Genomic DNA, 20,000 nt, shown 5'->3' with positions numbered 1-20,000 from the left:
ATATTGGGTCTGCAGCCAAAGTATGAAATTATAATGATGACACAGACTTTTCAGAAATGAGTTTTAGCAAAACTAAAAAAAAAAAAAAATATATATATATATAGAAGCACAAGCATATATATGGAAATCAACCAAACTGAATGATGAGTGAGTATTTCTGCATGTAATTCACTGCCATGACTGTCACAAGATGCATCAAAGAACTCCAGTGTGACTCTCTCATTATTCTGAGCTTGTAATGTACCAGCTGTCTCTACCAGCTAAGGTTGCCTGCACTGCTTATACTTTACCTATGTTCTACCTTGCATGTGGTAGAGTATCTTTCATTATGAATTGCAAGTCTTTTAACATCAGAAAAAAGTTTAACAACCTTTGGTAGAGAAATATTATTTATATTTGATAACATGTACACAGTATTATCATAAGCAACATTACAACATAATAATAATAATAATAATAATAATAATAATAATAATAATTATAATTATAACAATACTAAAATCAACAGTTATGATGATGACAGCCTGATCAATATCACTCAAAAGAAAATATCAAATTGAAAGCATGAGTATAAAAACACTCATTCTAACTACTTTCATACATATCATATATTTAATGAATACTGAAGTCACATCATTGGTATGTAATTATCATATATCAGTAAAAAAAATATACATATATATTTTGGGGGTTTCCTTTTCTTTCACTCATGTTAAAAATTAGTCATCTTTAAATGCCCTTTTCTAACAGTATTTTTCATTACTAAAACAAGTTAATCATAGTCATATAAAGTGCTATATCATTAACCAAGGAACAATTCTTGATAACGGTCAAGTATACAAATCAGACATTCATATTTACTACTTACACATTTATATGATTTCAATGTAAGTGGTCTTGGAATTAAACAAAATTAAGAGTAAAAAATAATATGAGAACTAAAATAACTAAAGAATGTTCCCACACATATACACACATACATTAAAAAATAGGGCAAAAATTTAGATCATGGCATATAGCATGCAATAAAATAAATGGCTGACAGAGACTATTACTTCAAAGGCTGCAACTTAATAACAAAGTCCCTTCCATGCAATATGACATAAAAATTAATATATACTTTGAATCTATGTTTTGTACTAATCATTCCAGGGAAAACAACCCTTATATTACTTTTCTTACACATTTGTATTATGACTAAGAACCAATAATCTTCACAGCCATAAAATAAGCACTGAACCAAAATGTAAAAAGGCTATTTCTAAACTTATGAAGTATTTTATGATATAATGGTTCCTAATAAAACAAAAACAAAAAAAAAGGTGAATGACATGAAAGTATGTTGAAAATAATTTTACTCTCATTGTGAAAGTATGCCACTTGCAGCAGAAGCAAAGATGAGCATTGGCCGAGGTACAAAAGCTAGATAGGCCATAATGTGGAATCACATTGTCTTTTTTTTTTCTTTCCTCCTAAAAAGCCACAGTAGGAGTGTAAAATTTGTAGCTTTCACTTGTGTATATTGGTCAAATGAATCATACATCTCAGTGTTTGTGAACCAGTCATATGATCTCATGTAACTGGAGTATCGAGGTAAGTAGAATATGTACTGCAACCATTCATTTTTACATTCAGCTAAAGTGGGTTTACTAAGGGAATGACTTTTAAGACCCCGCCCCTTGGTCTAACAGGTGTGACTGGCTACTATGGCAGTATCCTATCTGGAGATACATTGAAGTCGCTTAAGTCTAATTTATTTGTGGTTTCTAATTAGGGATAAAGTATATAGCATGTATACCAGTGTCATGTCAGTTAATCTAAGTACTACAAGAAAAAATAAAAGTTCTATGTAATTTCCTATACACAGAAAGATAATGAGTTTAAAAATATTCAAGAATACAGCTGGTGAAAAAATCTTTATGAATTTTATCCTGAAAGATAACAAGTGTTTAGAGCTCAAGGAAATTAAAATTATGTTCACTGAATTTCTAAAATATTAGCTTAAAAAAGTCATAATCAAGTAGAATTTGTTTTTTTACCATTTTTACGCTTAATCCTGAAAAGAAATTAGCTTTATGTATTAAAAATCAAATTTTTAAAAACAATAATGGGTCTCCATTACTTTTGGCAAAAATCTGCTAGTTCTAATATCTACATACTTTGACCAAGATACCTGTTTGTGGAAACAAATAATATAACACCATTATGCTGCACAAAGAATTAATCAAAGCTAGATGAAATCTCTGATGACATCAAACACCCATTCAGGACAACATACACACGGAAACTGTGGCCTATAATTAACAGGCAGTATAAAGAGGACAACAGATAATACTGAACAATGGAAAGAGGTGTGCGCTTCTCCGTTTCATGTGTCTTGTGATTTTCAAACCATGGTAATCAAATCATTAATCAACCATACTGCAAAGGATGAGAGGGGTTAGGGCTCTCAAAAACACTTCCTCAGTAATCCCACTATGAATATCATTATCATTTCTCTGTTCTGGTATTTCTGTATTCAGACACCTTGATTGTAGAATTAGAGTGATAACCAAAATCATAAGTGTAATTAAAAATGCCATGAAAATTAAAAGGTAATTTAGCAGTAAAAATAAAATAAAATAAAATAAGCATGGAACCTGAATTACCTTTATTAAATTTTTGGACAAAAACACATTTCCTTGTATAGAAGTTACAATTTTGTGCACTAAACATGAGTGCATTAAAATATAATAGCACAATTTAGTTCTAAGTCACTATGAATAATTGATGCAAAAGACTTTACACCTTCAATTTTGAGAAAATGAATGATATAATAATTGAAAAAAAAGAAGATATATATATCAAAATATATATAATATAAAGAAATAAACAAGATAAAAAAGAAAACTGTCATGTTCTTGAATGATTATATATAGTCAAAGCATCATTTAAAGATAAACATGATATTGTTCAATGAAAACTTTCCTCTATGGAAAGTGGGATCCTACCATAAAAGTCTGCTTACTTCTGAATGTACTAATAAAATGGTGTCAATTTAGTTGATAACATAACATAATACACAAACAAACAAACAAATTTATGAATATTCAAAATAGGATATTTCTACTTAAGATTTACAATATTACACAAATATGAAAAACTGCAATAAAAATGGTCCAAATATCTTTTCATTACTGCTCTCAAAACAATTGAAATTTCCCTCATTGCACTAATACGATCACATGGAAAATATCCAAGCAGTTTGATACACTGTGCTCTGGTAAATTAAATTGTTTCATTATTTCATAACTAAAATAGATTATTTTACTAGGGCTACTTGTGCCTAAAATTGAGGTAAATTCACCATCTGAACAGCATACTTTCCTAAAAAGTATATTTTAGATTAAAAAAGAAAAATAAATAAATAAATAAATAAATAAATAAATAAATAAAACTATACTGCTCTACAGAACTTACATACATTGATATAGGATATGTATTTTAAGTCAATTTTATATAGATCAGTTGTATACATGGATATCTTCACAGTTCAAGAGCTGCATCTGACCTGTTTTGAATCGTCCAAGGTCACAGCAACAATTATGCAGGTAATGAGTAACAGGTCACTGTCGTCACGTGGTTCATCACCTCATGTCATGTATATCCTCTTTAATCTCACTAATGTATTTCTGATGAAGTTATAATCAAATCTTGTCAAATACATCTCTTGCACAGTAAAGATTTCCATCCTAACCCGTACATTTTCTACATTTGTCGCAATAAACACTGTTCATCGTTACTTCATATTTATCCTTATAATTTTGAGCTTTATGTATCTGTCATACTTAGCAATATCAGGCAAGTTGTTTTAAGCAACATATCTCATCTCAGTACTACATTCTTATCAACATAATTTAGAATATTACACAACAAAAATCATGTCAGTTGAATGAAAATAAGAGCGGGATTACTATTATGAATAAGGCCACTAATTAAATATTCTTATATGCTGTTCAAGTATTGTTGGATGCTGTTGGGTTAGCAGACTTTTTTGTTTTTCTTAAACAAATGTTACAAATAAATGGAAAAATATAAAAAGAAAATAATCATGAAAGTATAAAAATATTTCTTAACGGTAATCTTAATAAAATAATAATAATAATGATAATAGTAATGATGACAGTAATAACAATAATGATAATGATAATAATGATAATAATAATAATAATAATAATAATAATAATAATAATAATAATAAAAATAATCATCCTCATCGTAATAATAGACAGGTGTATATGTAGTACTCAAAACAAACACTATAAACTAACGCTAACAACAATGAAATAACAATAATAACACTAAGCAAATCCACTATCAAACTAAGGCCAAACCAATAATGAATTCCAAGCACTACCACCTAAGGTCTTATCAGCCAACAATCAAATATTCATAAGGACTTAAACAATAAAACTTCAAACAACAAACAACTAATACTGAACACATGTATACTATCTTATATTCCAAAAGTATATGGAAGATCATCAAACACAAATCACACAATGAATGTTAGTTTCCCCATTTTGACTTACATGATGATGACAAAAAAAGAAAAAAAAGAGACAAAAAAGAAAAGAAAAAAAAAATATATATATAACACAATAAATAAACATAAATAAAGGAAATAAATATCAAACACTTGATATTACTCTGCCTGAAATGCCAAGCATAATTCAGTTGTATACTTTTAACATAAAACTTTCAGCAAAATGTGTCAACTAATATATGAAACTGAGCTGATATCAAGGCACACAAAATAATTAGGATAAGGATGATAAATTTAGCATATATCTATTGCAAATTTACTTGTTTGTGTGTGTACCATATGTGTACCGAAAATACTATTCCAAAACATCATCCAATATATAACAGATAATATAGATTAATCATTAAAGTAATCTAAAATATATGCTTGGCATGTACTATACTTAAAAAAATAATCTTAAAAGATATTGATAAGTCAAGTCTTGGTATAAATGCAAAAAGTGATTTGATTACCATATTGAAGATAATATATTAATCTTTTATCTTTTTAAATGCATCTATTTTGGAAGCATTTTTACATATATATGTTTTTTCAATTTTGTTTATACATATGTGGCTTTAAAACCACAGAGTTACTAAGAGTCAATCACTGGTACCTGACCTCATCAATTTACCCCATTCCTTGAACACTTAGAGAGATTTCTTTTTATGACATTTACCATTGTCAATATCTTTTCAATAATGATAATGATAAGAATTAAAATGATGCTCTTAATAACAATAATAATTATATTTTTCTCAATATCTAAGGTAAGCAGGTGAAATCAGGAAGGCTAGTAACTGAGACCTTGGTAACAAGGTGTTTGTGAAGCCATTAATGTATAAAAAGATTATTAAAATAAAACCAGTTATCCTGGCTATCTTTAGAACACCAGAAATTATTATTATATCTAATGGCATTTATTACTGCTGCTGCAATAGGGGTTATCTAATGATATATACATATAATGATCAGAGCTTATACCATATTTTCATATAGTCGCATTCATATCAGAGCAGAAATTATAAGTCTCAACCTAAACCAACACATATCATAACTCATTATACACTTCACTTTTACTGCTGTGTAATTACCCACACACCTGTGCTTTTCTTACCTTCCATACTAGAAACCTATGGTCCATCCTCAAAGCTATATTCAATAACAGATAAAGCATTTTAGACGATATCAAAATTTCTGGTACTTATCAAACCATCAGTTAGCCCCGAAGGTCATAACTACATTAATCTTGACAAGATAACTAATTATGAAATTGAGCCTCAGGGCCAATCCGTAAACATTATACGGACAAAATGATAACTCAGTATCTAAAATTACCTAGGTATTTCAGCTAATTTGCTTAAACCTTGGCCTCTGGATGACATGCAGTTCATATGGCTGACTTGGTTAAGGCTCCGAGTGACGGGTCATTCACACCATGGCCGACTAGGGTGTGGCTCTTGGCAACAGGTCATCCATGCCATGTTATGATGATAAATGCATTACATTTTATGCTATTCTTTATAAGGAACCCTCATGTCCACACCACAAGCACTAGGGCATTGCCTGAGGGCGAACGGGATGTATAATGCTACGGCTTGTTTTGTATAAAGGGCAATACCTATACATAAATTATTCACCTGCTATGTGTGGAAGATGTCAAGCAGCAAAACATTATGTTCTCTTTCTGCTGAGCAAGTACACATCTAGTACACAGAGTGTGCCATAACTTATTTATTGAAATTGACTCTACTGTACAGGAAACTACAGGTTCGATCTAGCAATTAAAATTAGCCCCTTCCTGACAGGTCACACCCTGAGGAGATCTGTGGCGTGTGGCTGTACGCCGCGGCGGTGCGCCAAAAGTGTTAGGAGCCGGTGATTCGGCTTGATGTACTGAACTCCCGTGCTCAAAGTTGGCGCATTGCCATTGATCTCCAGAGTGTAGTTTTTAGTTTTTTTTTTTAGTTTTCTTCACCCATCGTCAAGGGGTTACTATCATACATCTTTGAATATGCAAAAACACAAAAATCCTGTTTTGCATACAAGTGTTACAAAAAATCATATCACTGTTGGTGTAGTGTGTGAGTGCTACACACCAGCTGCATCTAAAACTGTCCCTGGGAAAAGCCTTGGAGCGGAGGCCAAGCAAACACCAAATTCACCCAGAGGCAAAGGTTTAATATTAACATACTTAGTATACAGGAACCATTTCCTCTTCTATGAAAACAGAAGTAATATCATCATCTATAGGTAACTGATGTAACTGATGTAAAAGGCACGCAAGAATGTTTCATATTATCTAACCCGTATTTTTTATTTGATTAATACGATAATCCTTATATGTATTTCTCCAAAAGAAATGGACAAGTCTCTTTTTGACAAACTTAATAGGTGTGGTGTGGATATAATTTTTCTCATGTAAGTGGTGACTTAGATTAATCCTGAGTGGCAGACTAAAGCTATTTTACGTAAGGTAACTGTGCGTAGCCTACTTACATATTTCCATGAGTTTGTCCCTAAGTCCTCAATATTCACATATAGTATGTGTCCTTTTATATGCTACATAAAGCAAATAGGTACTTAAAGTAGGTGTGTCTATACCTCCCCCTCCAAAAATACAATTTGGAATAACAGAAATTACCAGAGACTAGAATGTAATAAGTGACAAGAGGACCTCCTAATTCACTAAATCTGAATTCACCATAGGAAATATTATAGACTATGTGAGCATTTAATTTTGCTCAACCTTCATCATTTCAAATAAGATATAAAATGGAATCAATGGATGAGCAAATAATAATAATAAGAAAAAAGCATAAAACAGCCATCCAAATGACCACTTTTCATTTTGTTCAAGTTTCTTTCTTATATGAAAAGCCCTCTTTGATATTTTCTTTTGATATTATCTGTAACACAAACAAAAGGCATCATATTAACAATCCAGCTGGACAGGGGCTTCCTGCTAGGGTGTGTTCGAATCATGAAACAAACGGTGAACTGCTGAATTTTCATCACTGGGCTCTCAACAAATATTTTTTCTTTAAACTACAATATCTAATACATTATTTTTGAGGGGAGGAAGCTGGATTACAGTCCATATCTACATCAAAACACCAAGTACAATGTGTCACACAAAAAAAAAAAAAGTCTCCAGAAAAATATGTTCATATAATTATCATAACATCCCTACTATCAATGTTATAGTGTAGAATTTACTTTCCTGTTGTGGGCAAGAATGGTTATGAAATCCATAAATCCATGAGTGAAAGCAAAGGAAATGATAAATAGGAAATATATCTGCAGGTTGTAATAACAATGATTAAAAATAAGTAAATAAAAAACAATAACAACAGCAACACTACAGCCGTTGACATTTTTCATTCATAAAATATACCTCATGAGTTGGGATATCCTCAAAATATTGCCTAGAAAGACTGGGAAATAAATCTGACTTCAATAAACATCTCTGTGCTAGGCATGGCATGAATTACTTACTTACTTATTTACTTATTTACTTACTTCTTTTTTTTAATGAGCATAATTGCAAGTCAGAAAATAATATATGACTTTACCAACTCTGTGAGCGTGTGGAGGGTGTATGTATGTATCTATGTATGTATCTATGTATCTATGTATGTATATATGTTTGTATGTATGTATATATGTATGTATGTTTATGTATGTATGTATATGTATGTATATGTATGCATATGTATGTGTATGTATGTGTATGTGTGGGGTGGGGGTGGGTTGGGGGTGTATTTATGCATGTATGTATGTATGTATGTATGTATGTATGTATGTATGTATGTATGTATGTATGTATGTATGTATGTATGTATGTATGTATGTATGTATGTATGTATGTATGTACGTATGTATGTATGTATGTATGTATGTATGTATGTATGTATGTATGTATGTATGTATGTATGTATGTACGTACGTATGTACGTATGTACATACGTGTGTGTGTGTGTGTGTGTGTGTGTGTGTGTGTGTGTGTGTGTGTGTGTGTGTGTGTGTGTGTGTGTGTGTGTGTGTGTGTGTGTGTGTGAGTTTGTGTGTGTGTATGTGTGCGTGTGTGAGAGAATGTAAATGTAAGCATGATATCCATGAAGTCAGATGAACTTCCAAAATCATCACTGGGAAAAAAAATCTCATGCTCTCGCACAATGACAAATTAAATCCTTCTGAATCACCATAAAAGTTTACTATCCCACATAACCCTAAAAGAACGTCCACCATACTTACGTTGGCACTCATACGGTTTGCCTGGGGTCTCTTCGTCACCTTCCGTAGGGGCTTTTGGCTGTACTTCTTTCTTCTTGCGGCCTCTACTGCTAGGGGGCTGTGGGTTGGATAGGAACAAATGTGGCTTAAATATATAATATAATTAGGATTAAAATTCTGTTTTGCTGAACATGAGATATATTTTAATTTTGGTTTTCTTTCTATTTCATTCATGAAAAATGACTGCCCATGAAATCATACATCAACATTATTGTCAGTCTCTTTCTCTCAATCTCTCTTCATACACACACAAAACCACAAACACATATACAGAATCTATCAGTGTTATCTATAAACCCTGATGACCAGGCTATTATTACATAATGTTACATATTGTTATTCTTATTACAAAATAAACTCCTTTAACCCAATGCTGCCAGGAAAAAGTGATGCTCATTTCAAATGTATTTACACACAGATGGGTCCACATGTGCTCAGCCACCAAGGAGTCAAATATTAGTCTACATGACCTCAGTTTTCAGGATTTTTTTTTTCTAATCCAATTGATATCAATGCTGTTATCATTATTATTGATGTTATAATTATTACAGTGTTATTAACAATACAATTACCAATATAAAATAAAATAAAATATTTCTGAAATCAAGGAAAAGGGTAAACAGGTGAGATAGGCTACTTGGTGACTAAACTTTTGTGGAGCCATCTATGTGTAAATACAGTTAACAAACTAAACTCACAGTGGGCATGGTATGTACACACATGCTATCCACAGTGGCACTGCATAACATTCCTTATTGACTCCAATTAAAAAAATAACTTTATTACTACCTCACAGAAGCTCATAATAAAAACTATAATCACTAGCTGACAGGTTTAGTAACCAATATTTTTCTCACAGATAAAATCATATTCTGATCTTACCTTGGGTGGCTTAGGAAGTTTGGGAGCTTTCTTCCGTTTCCTGGTTGGTGTTGATCTTGTGGAGTAGGTGTCATCGTCGTCGTCATCAGGCTCCTCATCCTCATCTTCTAGGAAACTGGTTTCATCATAGTAAAAGGGTTCCTAGAAGATGAAATCCATTGTTTGGAATGTCATTTCATTCTGAACGTCATTTCCTACTTTGCAAACCATTGTGAATGACAGATCACCAGTCAAATTAGAGACTTTTGGGAAAGAAAATATAACTGTGTTTTCTCTCAAGTTACTCTAAAAATAAAATCTACGTAAAAAAAAAAAAAAATCATTTTCTTCTGTTTTTGTTTTTTTCCCCAGGAGCAGGGACTGCCATAGGAATCTTTTCTTCTCCAGGTTGCCCTGTCTTGCAAATCTTCATGCCTTTATGCATTCCTTTTCCACATCTATAAATCTAATTTTCTATCTTGTACTTCTTCCCTGGCCAGGAATGTCCTTCTGAATAACTCTGCTTCCAATTTGCTCCTCTTTTCTTTGCCTTGTATATTTGGGAGCTTTCATGCCACATGACACTGTAATTTCTGATCAAAGGGACAAGTGATGCGATGCATTTCCCTGATCAATTTGCAAGAGGTTATTGGGTTATGATGCCAATATAACTGCTCTAAGTGGTGTTGTAATTGCCAGAAGAAAATGTATGTAGAGAATGGGGGTACATTTGTAACTGAGAGACAATACAAGGATTTACAGTATGTAGCTTTCAGTAGAGCTTTACCTTAAAGTGACATACAATGTGCATCACTTCATTCTTGTGTGCATCACTTCATTTTAGTGTGCATGTTCCTTCTATATGATCTCACCTTAATCTCTCTCATTTTTCCATTCTCCTGTTCATTTCAAGGATTTTTCTGAATTAATTAAGTCTCAGAAATAAATTTAGTATTTTTCTTTAACTCATTGCTGATAAGAATGGCATGTACATACATGCCATGCCCATTGTGAGTTTAGTTTATCAACTCATTAGTTCTGAGTGATGTGACCTTCACCTAAAACAGGTGACAGGAATATGCCATCATGAAAAAAAAATTGGGTTAGCTCCAGAGTGATGGGAATGTACCCTCTTGAAAAAATTTGGGCAAGTACTGAGTGACATACATGACTCATCTTATTTGCACAAAGCTCCAGAAGGAAGATTAGACTCAGGCATCTAGGAAGGGGCTCTTGCATTATTTCCACAGGTAAAAGAGGGTGGAACATACCATCCATGAGCCATGCCTGGAAAAGTGCCAGCTCTGGGGAGGACACTATTTCCACCCTGCACGGCAATGACTGGCGGTGCAGGGTGTGCAACAAAAAAACTGAATAACACATACATATAAAACATTGCACAAATAACACACACACTACCTATCTCACCTTTTTGCCCTTTTTCTTGATTTTTGTACACATTATTTTAATACTTATATTATTATTAGTACTCTTAACAATATTATAATAATTGTAATGTCAATAATAATAACAACAGCATCAGTATTAACCAGTTGGATCTGTACCACACCCTGTATCACTAGTCACAGTATACATAAACAGAATCATGAGCAAGGAAATGGTGTCCTCCTTGGAGCCAGTCAGTTGTGGCACATGGATTGTAAAGTCCACCCTCATTAAACAGTAGAAACAAGGCAAGGGCCTCTTCCTTAACCCCTTCCCGACAGGTCACGCCTATGGGCGTGATAACAATACGCTCGAAATGTGGCGTGCAGCTGTCCGCCGCCGCGGCGCGCCAAAGCGCTCCGAGGCAGTGATTTGGCTTGATGTACCGAATTCACGCGCTCAAAGTCGGCACGTTGCCGTGGTTCGACAAGGCGTAGAGATTATTTTAGTTTTCTACACCCGTCGCCAATGGGTTAATACCCGCTATGTTGAATCTTTCTCCAAGAGCTTTGATGTGAAAGTCACACCACTAATGGGTTAATAGCATTAGAAAAAACTTTTAATCCCCAAAACTCAAGGAAAGGGAAACCAAGTAAGGTCATCTAGTCTAGTAATTGATTCCTTGGTGGTGGAGCACTACTGGACCCATCTAAATGTAAACACAACCCACAAAAACAAAACTACATTGTATATTACATTTTTCCAGCAGCATCTGTTATTACCCTTAACCTGTTCTATACTGCGACGCCAGTTTCAGCATCATGAAGCGCCAGTGGAATTAAATTGTGATGCCAACATTGGCGTCATAATTCCATTTTACTTTAGTTACTGCTGGGTTATCCCTGTATCTTGTTCTGGCTCTATTAATTAGACTTCATACATCGCCCAAGAAATTCTGTAGCTCCACCCACCATCCCTCTTCCCACCAATCATGCAAATCAGCTAGACTATGCCCCACACCCTACCCAAAATGAGAAACTATCACTGGCAGAGTCTACATCACAGTTTCCCCCTCTGTGATTCTTGTCCTCCATATCCCCTATCCTTTACTTCACCCTTTACCCCTCCACCAGGGATATGAGGGAGAGAGAGAGAGTTTACCTTTGTTTACCATGAAATGAACATGAGGCTGTGAGAGAGAGAGAGAGAGAGAGAGAGAGAGAGAGAGAGAGAGAGAGAGAGAGAGAGAGAGAGAGAGAGAGAGAGAGAGAGAGAGAGAGAGAGAGAGAGAGAGAGAGAGAGAGAGAGAGAGAGAGAAGAGAGAGAGAGAAGAGAGAGAGAAAGAGAGAGAGAGAGAGAGAGAGAGAGAGAGAGAGAGAGAGAGAGAGGGAGAGGGAGAGGGAGAGAGAGAGAGAGAGAGAGGGAGAGGGAGAGGGAGAGGGAGAGGGAGAGGGAGAGGGAGAGGGAGAGGGAGAGGGGAGAGGGGAGAGGGGAGAGGGGAGAGGGGAGAGGGGAGAGGGGAGAGGGGAGAGGGGAGAGGGGAGAGGGAGAGGGAAAAGGAAAAGGAAAGGGAAAGGGAAAGGGAAAGGGATAGGGAGAGGAAGAGGGAGAGATAGATATAGAGATAGAGATAGAGAGAAGAAGCAATTGTATTAGATAAGAGACTCTCAAGACAACACATTCATTTCAAAGTTACCGCTCGCGGGCAAGTGCCCCGTACACAAGCAACAAGCCTCTTTTAAACCATTCAGAGCAAACCAATTAAGTTTTAGATCATGTCTGGTTGTACCACTGCCTGGTACATCTTTTCCTGAACCAATGCTGGAACATTCATATCTCAGTGGATTCCCTCAAAGTTTTCTCTAACTATTCCATCTGGCCTTTATACACTTCTTCTTTCCCTTTCCCTCTGTCCTTTTCCTGAATGCCTAACCCCTCTACTCTGCTAAGCTAACAGCCATTTTCTAGGTTGTACAAGCCCCAGACCACTCTCATATCATATGCTAAATTTTCCAAAAAGCCATGCTCCTCCTCTACAGCTAATGAAGCTTATTGGTTTATCCATCTATTGGTATTAGGCATATTCACAGCTTATAATCAGAACTACTCTCCAGTAAGATCAGCACTTTATGTCAATATATGCTAAAACAAGTATATTATTATGATTCAGATCAAGAATAAATACACCCATTCAATGAAAACAACTTCATTTTTTTTGCCATATTTCAATTTCCCAAAGCCAGATGAAACCAAAAATAGAGTAAAACTGGCAGCAAACATCAACCTAGAATATGGATATATGTCTTGCTCGAACTTTTTATCTTTCCCAACTCCTTTGTGTAATAAATTAATATAAACAAGAATACTGAATAATGCATCAGTATACATATATATACATATACATATATATGTATGAATACACACACACACACGCACACACACACACACACACACACACACACACACACACACACACACACACACACACACACACACACACACACACACACACACACACAGAGAGAGAGAGACGTGTGTGTGTATCAGCAGGGCCTACCTTGTTTTCATAGGGGACAACAACATCCTCTTGTGGAACAGCAGCGGGATTCTCCACAGTAACAATGGTGTGCTCATCGCCCTCAGGTTCTTTGCTTGCCTATAGAAAAATTGTACCATTAACATAAAAGAATAGTAATATTTGGAAACGTGAAATGAGAGACAGAAAAGTGACAAACAGAGAGCATACTTGGGTGCTATGTATGCTCTGTGTATGCATATTTGTGAGGGTTTGTGAGAAGACAGTAAAGACATTAATGTGTTATGCTGAAATGTGTGAAACTCTCTAAGGGAACTGTGAGTGTTGATAATCTCTATTATATTTTGACATACTTCTATCTTTATAGAAAATATTTCCTTTTATATCACTAATTTCTTTCGCAGTTATGTCTATATATGGGTGAGTGTATGTATGTATTTCTTTGAAAAAAACATTCCACAGATACACACACATACACACACAAAAATATATATATGTATAAATATATAATATATATATATATATATATGTATATATATATATATATATATATATATATATATATAAATATATATATACACATATATATACACATATATATACACATATAAAAGGTATGAATGAGAATGAATCTTCACAATACAAGAGATGTATTTCATATGTATTTCTGACGAAGACAAAGTCGAAACCGGTCAAATACAATCTCTTTTTTATTGTGAAGAATTTTTCCCAAATTCATACCTTTTAAAACTTTTTGCCCAACATGAACGCGGTTCAAAATACACAAAATACAAAATATAAACATATAAATATATATAAATATAAAATATATTTTTTTTAAAAATATACATAATATAAAATATATATATATATATAAATTTTTAAAATATATATTATAAATATATATTTTATTTTATAAAAATAAAATATAAAAATAAAATATTTATAAAAAAAATAAAATATAATATAAATATAAACAATAAAAAAATAAAATATATTAAAATAAAAAATATACATAAAATATATATATAATAAAAAAACATAAAATAAAACCTATAAAAATTAATTTTAAAAAATTTAAAAAATAAATATATATATATAAAATATATATATACAAATATATATAAATATATAAATACATATATCAATATATAAAAAATAAATATAAATAAATAAATATAAAAAATATAGTTTTAAAATATATAAAACTATAAATACAAAATAATATATAAATATATATATATATATATATATATAGAGAGAGATATAGAGTAGAGAAGAGATATAAAAAGAGAGAGAGATAGGATAGAGAGAGAGATAGAGAGAGAAGAGTAGAGAGAGAATGCGCTGCTATCGATGATTTGGTTATTGTCTATTCTCGCTATCGGTAGAGTGAGCCGTTTGCTTGAGCGGTTCTGGTAGTCGTATCTTTATCCTTTAACTTTTCTTTATCTTCTTCACGTTATTCTCCTTCTCTCGCTTCGCCTCTTCTCCTTCTTACTCATCTCCTTCTCCTCTTCGCCTCTTCTCTTTTCTCATTCTCTTTCTACTTTCGCTGTTCTCCTTCTCTTTCTCCTTCTCCTTTCGCTTTCTCTTTCTCCCGATCTCTTTCACTCCCTTTCTATTATTTCTTTCTTTCTTTCTTGCTTTCTTTTCTTTCTTTCTTTCTTTCTTCCTTTCTTTTTCTCTCCGGGGAGGGTGGTTTTGGGGGTGGTCTCTTTTTCTCCCTCGCCTCCCTCCCTCCCTACTCTCTCTTCTCTCGCTCTCTCTCTCTTCTCGCCCCCACATTACCCACCCACCATAACGACTTTTCCTATAACCCCACCCCAACCAAATCAACGAAACTACCTTCCCCCAATTCCATGCTATCCTCAGTCACAGTCTCCCAAAAAACTCATCTTCCATAACAACAACACCTACATACATACCATACAGACATTACAGACCACACACTCATACCGACTCACCCCACCACACATCAGCACACACACCACACAAATGCCACAGCATATAGTATTTTTTATTTATAGTATATATTAGATAAAATATTATATAGATATTTTTTATATATATATTGTGATTGAGAATAGTAAAGAGCGAGTTAAGAGCTTTCTCGATGCAAGCGCGTGCTATCCAGCGCGTGCGAGTAGAGATCGTTATCGTTATCTATATCTACTAACTGCACAAAAACTCATATCTATCTAAATATCAAAAAAATATCTAAACACCCCTAGGATTGTTGAGTTATATTATTATAGAGATATGGATAGATATAAGGAGAGATATAGATTGTGAGTATGTAGATATATATGAATTATACATATAATATATCAGCCCCCACATACGGACATCAGCACAATACTACACAGTCACACCCATAGCACAATCCAACAGAGCCTCACACCACCCACAAACACAAACAAACAACAAACTAAACTCAAAACCACACCCAAACACAACAATAACAAATATATATCTTGAAAAAAAACTAATTCACCATACTAACCATCCACCCACCACCCACCCCAATACCAACCTTAACACACAACAAACAAGAAACAAAATGTAAAAACAAACAAAGAACATACCAGACAAAACCAGACCTCATCTACACACACTTACACATACCCACACCAATCCTATAATCTAACACCCAGTAAACACACGAACACGCCCACCAGTCACCCTCGCCACTCCCCACTCCCACCCACGCACACACACACCCACCCACCCCCACCCACACCACACACAAAACTCACTAACACACAAACTCACTCAAGTATCCAACCAACCCTCAACAAAAAACAAACCTCACGAAAAAAGTACCACCAAAACATCTACAAGCCCTACCAAATACCCTATAACTAAGCAACCATTGTACTTAGAGTATAACCACCACTTCCCGCACCACAATATTAATCTTAACCTGTTAAAAATTTATTCTCACTCTCACTCACCACACACTCACTCTCTCACTCTCTCTCTTCACTCTCTCTCACTCATCACTATATCTATATATAATATCTATAAATAACTAATAATATACAAAAACAAACCAACATACATATATATATATAAAAAATAATAAAAACATATATATAATAATCAAACATAAATAAAAAAACAATATGACATACAAATATAAAAACATATAAACATACATAAAAATATATACAAAAATAAATAAAAAAAATATATACATAAAAAAACAAAAATACTTAAATAAACTTTATATAAAATAATAATATGAAAATTTAAATATGTATATTTTTAAATTTGTATATATAGAAATTATAAAAAAGAAAATATAAACAAAAAATTGAAAAAAACCCCCCCCAAAAAAAAGAATTTATAATTTAATATTTAAAAATATTTAAAATTATAAAATTTAAATAAAAAATTTAAAAAATTATAATTTTAAAATATGTAATAAAAATTTTAAAATATAAATTAATGTAATCTTCTTATAATTTAAAAATAAATTAAAAATTATAATTTAATAAAAAATTAAAATAAAATAAAAATAAAATAAAATATATAAATAAATTTTATAAATAAAAAATAATTACATATAAAAATTTAAAATAAACAAAATATACATATTTTAAACAAAATAAATAAATAAAAATATACAAAAAAATAAAAAATACATAATAAAAAACCTAAAATTATAAAAACATAAAAAATCCCAAATAATTTTAATAAAAAAAAAAAATATATACATAATAAAATATATATCCCAAAAAAAAAACAAAAAAAAATTATACATAATATAATTATAAAAATATATATTAAAATATATAATACATATAAATATTCAAATATATAAAAATAAAAATTAAATATAAAAAATAAAAATATATTATTAATAAAAAAATAAAATAATATTTTAAAAACAAAAATAAATAAAAAACATATATAAAACATAAAATAATACATATAAAAATTATAAAAACATAAATAAATAAAAAATTTTAAAAATACATATAAAATAAAACCATATATTTACAAAATATACATATAAATAAATATATATTTACATTTTATAATAATATAATAGTTTATATAAAAATATATAAAAATAAACAAACATATAAATAAAACAAAATATATATATAAATACAAAATATAAATAAAAATAAAAAAATTATAAAATAAAAATTATAAAATATAATAAAATATATATAAAATAAATATTTTATAATACAAAACAAATATATAAGAATATATATATAACACATATAAAAATATATATATAAATAATAAATATGTATGTATAAATATATTTTAAAAATATTTTATATATAAAAAAAAAATATATATGAAATTAAATTTATAAATATAAAAAAATATAATTTTAAAAAAATAAATAAGAATATATTTTTAAATTTTTTAAAAAAATGATATATATATTTAAATAATAAAAAAATAAGTTTTAAAATCTATAAAAAAACAAAAAAAACATATATAAATATATATAAAAAATTTTAAATATAAAAAATAAAAAAAAAATTTATAATAAAATAGTTTTTGGGTATAAAGAAAAGTTATTTTAAAATTAAAAAATAAAAAAGAATAAAAAAAATTTATTATAAAAAAAAAAATAAATAATTCCACACACACACACACCCCCACCCCACACACCCCACAAAACACACACACACACACCCCCCCACACACCCCACACCCCACACACACACTTCAAAACCAACACCACCACTCACACCACACCAAAACACACACCACACCACACACACACCCTACACACAAACACACACACACACACAAATATAAATATACAAATATAAAAATTTTAAGCCACCCCTACACAAACACAAAATTTTAAAAACCCTTCATTCATATGAAACCAAACCCCTGAAAAGGGAACAGAAAAAAGGCCCTTTCCTTTTTTTTTTTATGTATTCATTATCTCTGACACAAAAAAACCTCAAAATCTTTTCCTAAAGGGTCACATTAAGGAATAGTCTAATACAATAATGAACCATCTCTCGAGTTTCATATAACCCACCAAAATATGCGTCATACACGTGACACAAGGGTATAGAAGCAAAATTTTTAAAAAAAATTAATTTTTCCCAAATTTTAAAATTAAACCCAAATAACATTTAAAAAGGGGATTTTTTGGGGGTTTTTCCTTAATATATTTTAACTTCAGGGGTGGGCCAAAAAACCTAAAACTGAGCCCCAACTGTAGTTTATGAGTTTGACTAAATAAAATTTAAATTTTTAAGTCACTTTTACAACATACCAAAAATTTTTTAAAAAATCCTACTTTTGAATTCAACTGGGGGAAAAGGGAAGGGGAAGGGGGATAAGGAGAAGAATGAAGGAGAAAGAGAATAAGAAAGGAGAGGAAAGGGGAAAGAAGGGGGAAAAGGAAGAAAAGGAAAAAGGGGGAAAAAAGGAAGGGGGGAAAAAGAGGAAAAAAAATAATGGGGATGAAAAAAAAATTTAAAAGACAGAAAGACGGGCAGGAATCCTTTTTAAAAATTTAATCAAAATGCTTATTTAAAACCGTTTGTTTTTATAAAAAATTTGGATTTTCCAAAAAAATCAAAAACCAAGTTTTTAAAAATCATGTTTACCACTGACAGATAACTTTTTGAGCTAACTATCCAAAAAAATGTTCTGGAGCACAGACTTACTGACTACCCAACAAAAGCTTACACTCATTATAAATGATAACCACACAGTCAGTTACCTTGAACAAACAGAGAATTGGTTGCAATTAATAATTCACACCAACAATGAATGTCATTCAACAAAAGCTCACCTAAGTTCACTAAATTCACGTTCTTTATTCTAAGTACACGAATGTCATTGGGCACTAAAGCATATACACTTGTGCTGTATCTACTCATGCACACTGATATATGTCAACTACCTTTATCTACCATGCTGTCTGATATCAAAATTGAAGCTCAACTCAGCAACATAATCATGCTGAACAATATGCACCAGAAGCATATCAACAATCATTGAAATAAAAATACTAATCAAAATCAGGGTGATGCATAACAACCATATATGAAATAATGATTATGTCCTAAGTTCATAACAAAAGTGAAATCATGCTTGATAAATTATGAATAAACATGACTGTTTATATACCTTTTTGAGGAGCCAGTGCTGTGTGCCATTAGAGAAAACATGATTAGATGTTGATGAATTATTTACCAGATAACAATGAAGATCATTAAACTAAATATTAACTTTAAATATATATGTCCAAGCAATCACTTCCCACAAAGAATATAATTTTTTGTCATTTTTCATAACTAATCAAAGAAATTTCGAGACATGGTTACATAAAAAGTGAGTTTAATCAACATGTAC

At 31.6% G+C, this 20,000-nt stretch overlaps 1 protein-coding gene across 4 annotated transcripts in view; it reads right to left on the bottom strand.

Moving 5' to 3' along the window:
• Positions 1 to 20,000, bottom strand: part of LOC125040806 (zinc finger protein ubi-d4 A-like) — a 48,732-nt gene that overhangs the window by 20,686 nt on the left and 8,046 nt on the right. For 3 of the 4 annotated variants that reach the window (XM_047635538.1, XM_047635541.1, XM_047635540.1), the window contains exons 4-6: positions 13,665 to 13,763; positions 9,743 to 9,883; positions 8,822 to 8,918 (exon numbers count right to left, since the gene is read on the bottom strand). In XM_047635538.1, the coding sequence (XP_047491494.1) occupies positions 8,822 to 8,918; positions 9,743 to 9,883; positions 13,665 to 13,763 (337 nt within the window). The remainder of the gene's footprint in view (positions 1 to 8,821; positions 8,919 to 9,742; positions 9,884 to 13,664; positions 13,764 to 20,000) is intronic. The other variant, XM_047635539.1, reaches the window with a different exon arrangement.

Source organism: Penaeus chinensis, chromosome 29, assembly GCF_019202785.1.
Source record: "Penaeus chinensis breed Huanghai No. 1 chromosome 29, ASM1920278v2, whole genome shotgun sequence".
Lineage (NCBI taxonomy): Eukaryota > Metazoa > Arthropoda > Malacostraca > Decapoda > Penaeidae > Penaeus > Penaeus chinensis.
The sequence above is the reverse complement of the archived record's forward strand: the minus strand, read 5'-3'. Positions and strand labels throughout refer to the sequence as shown.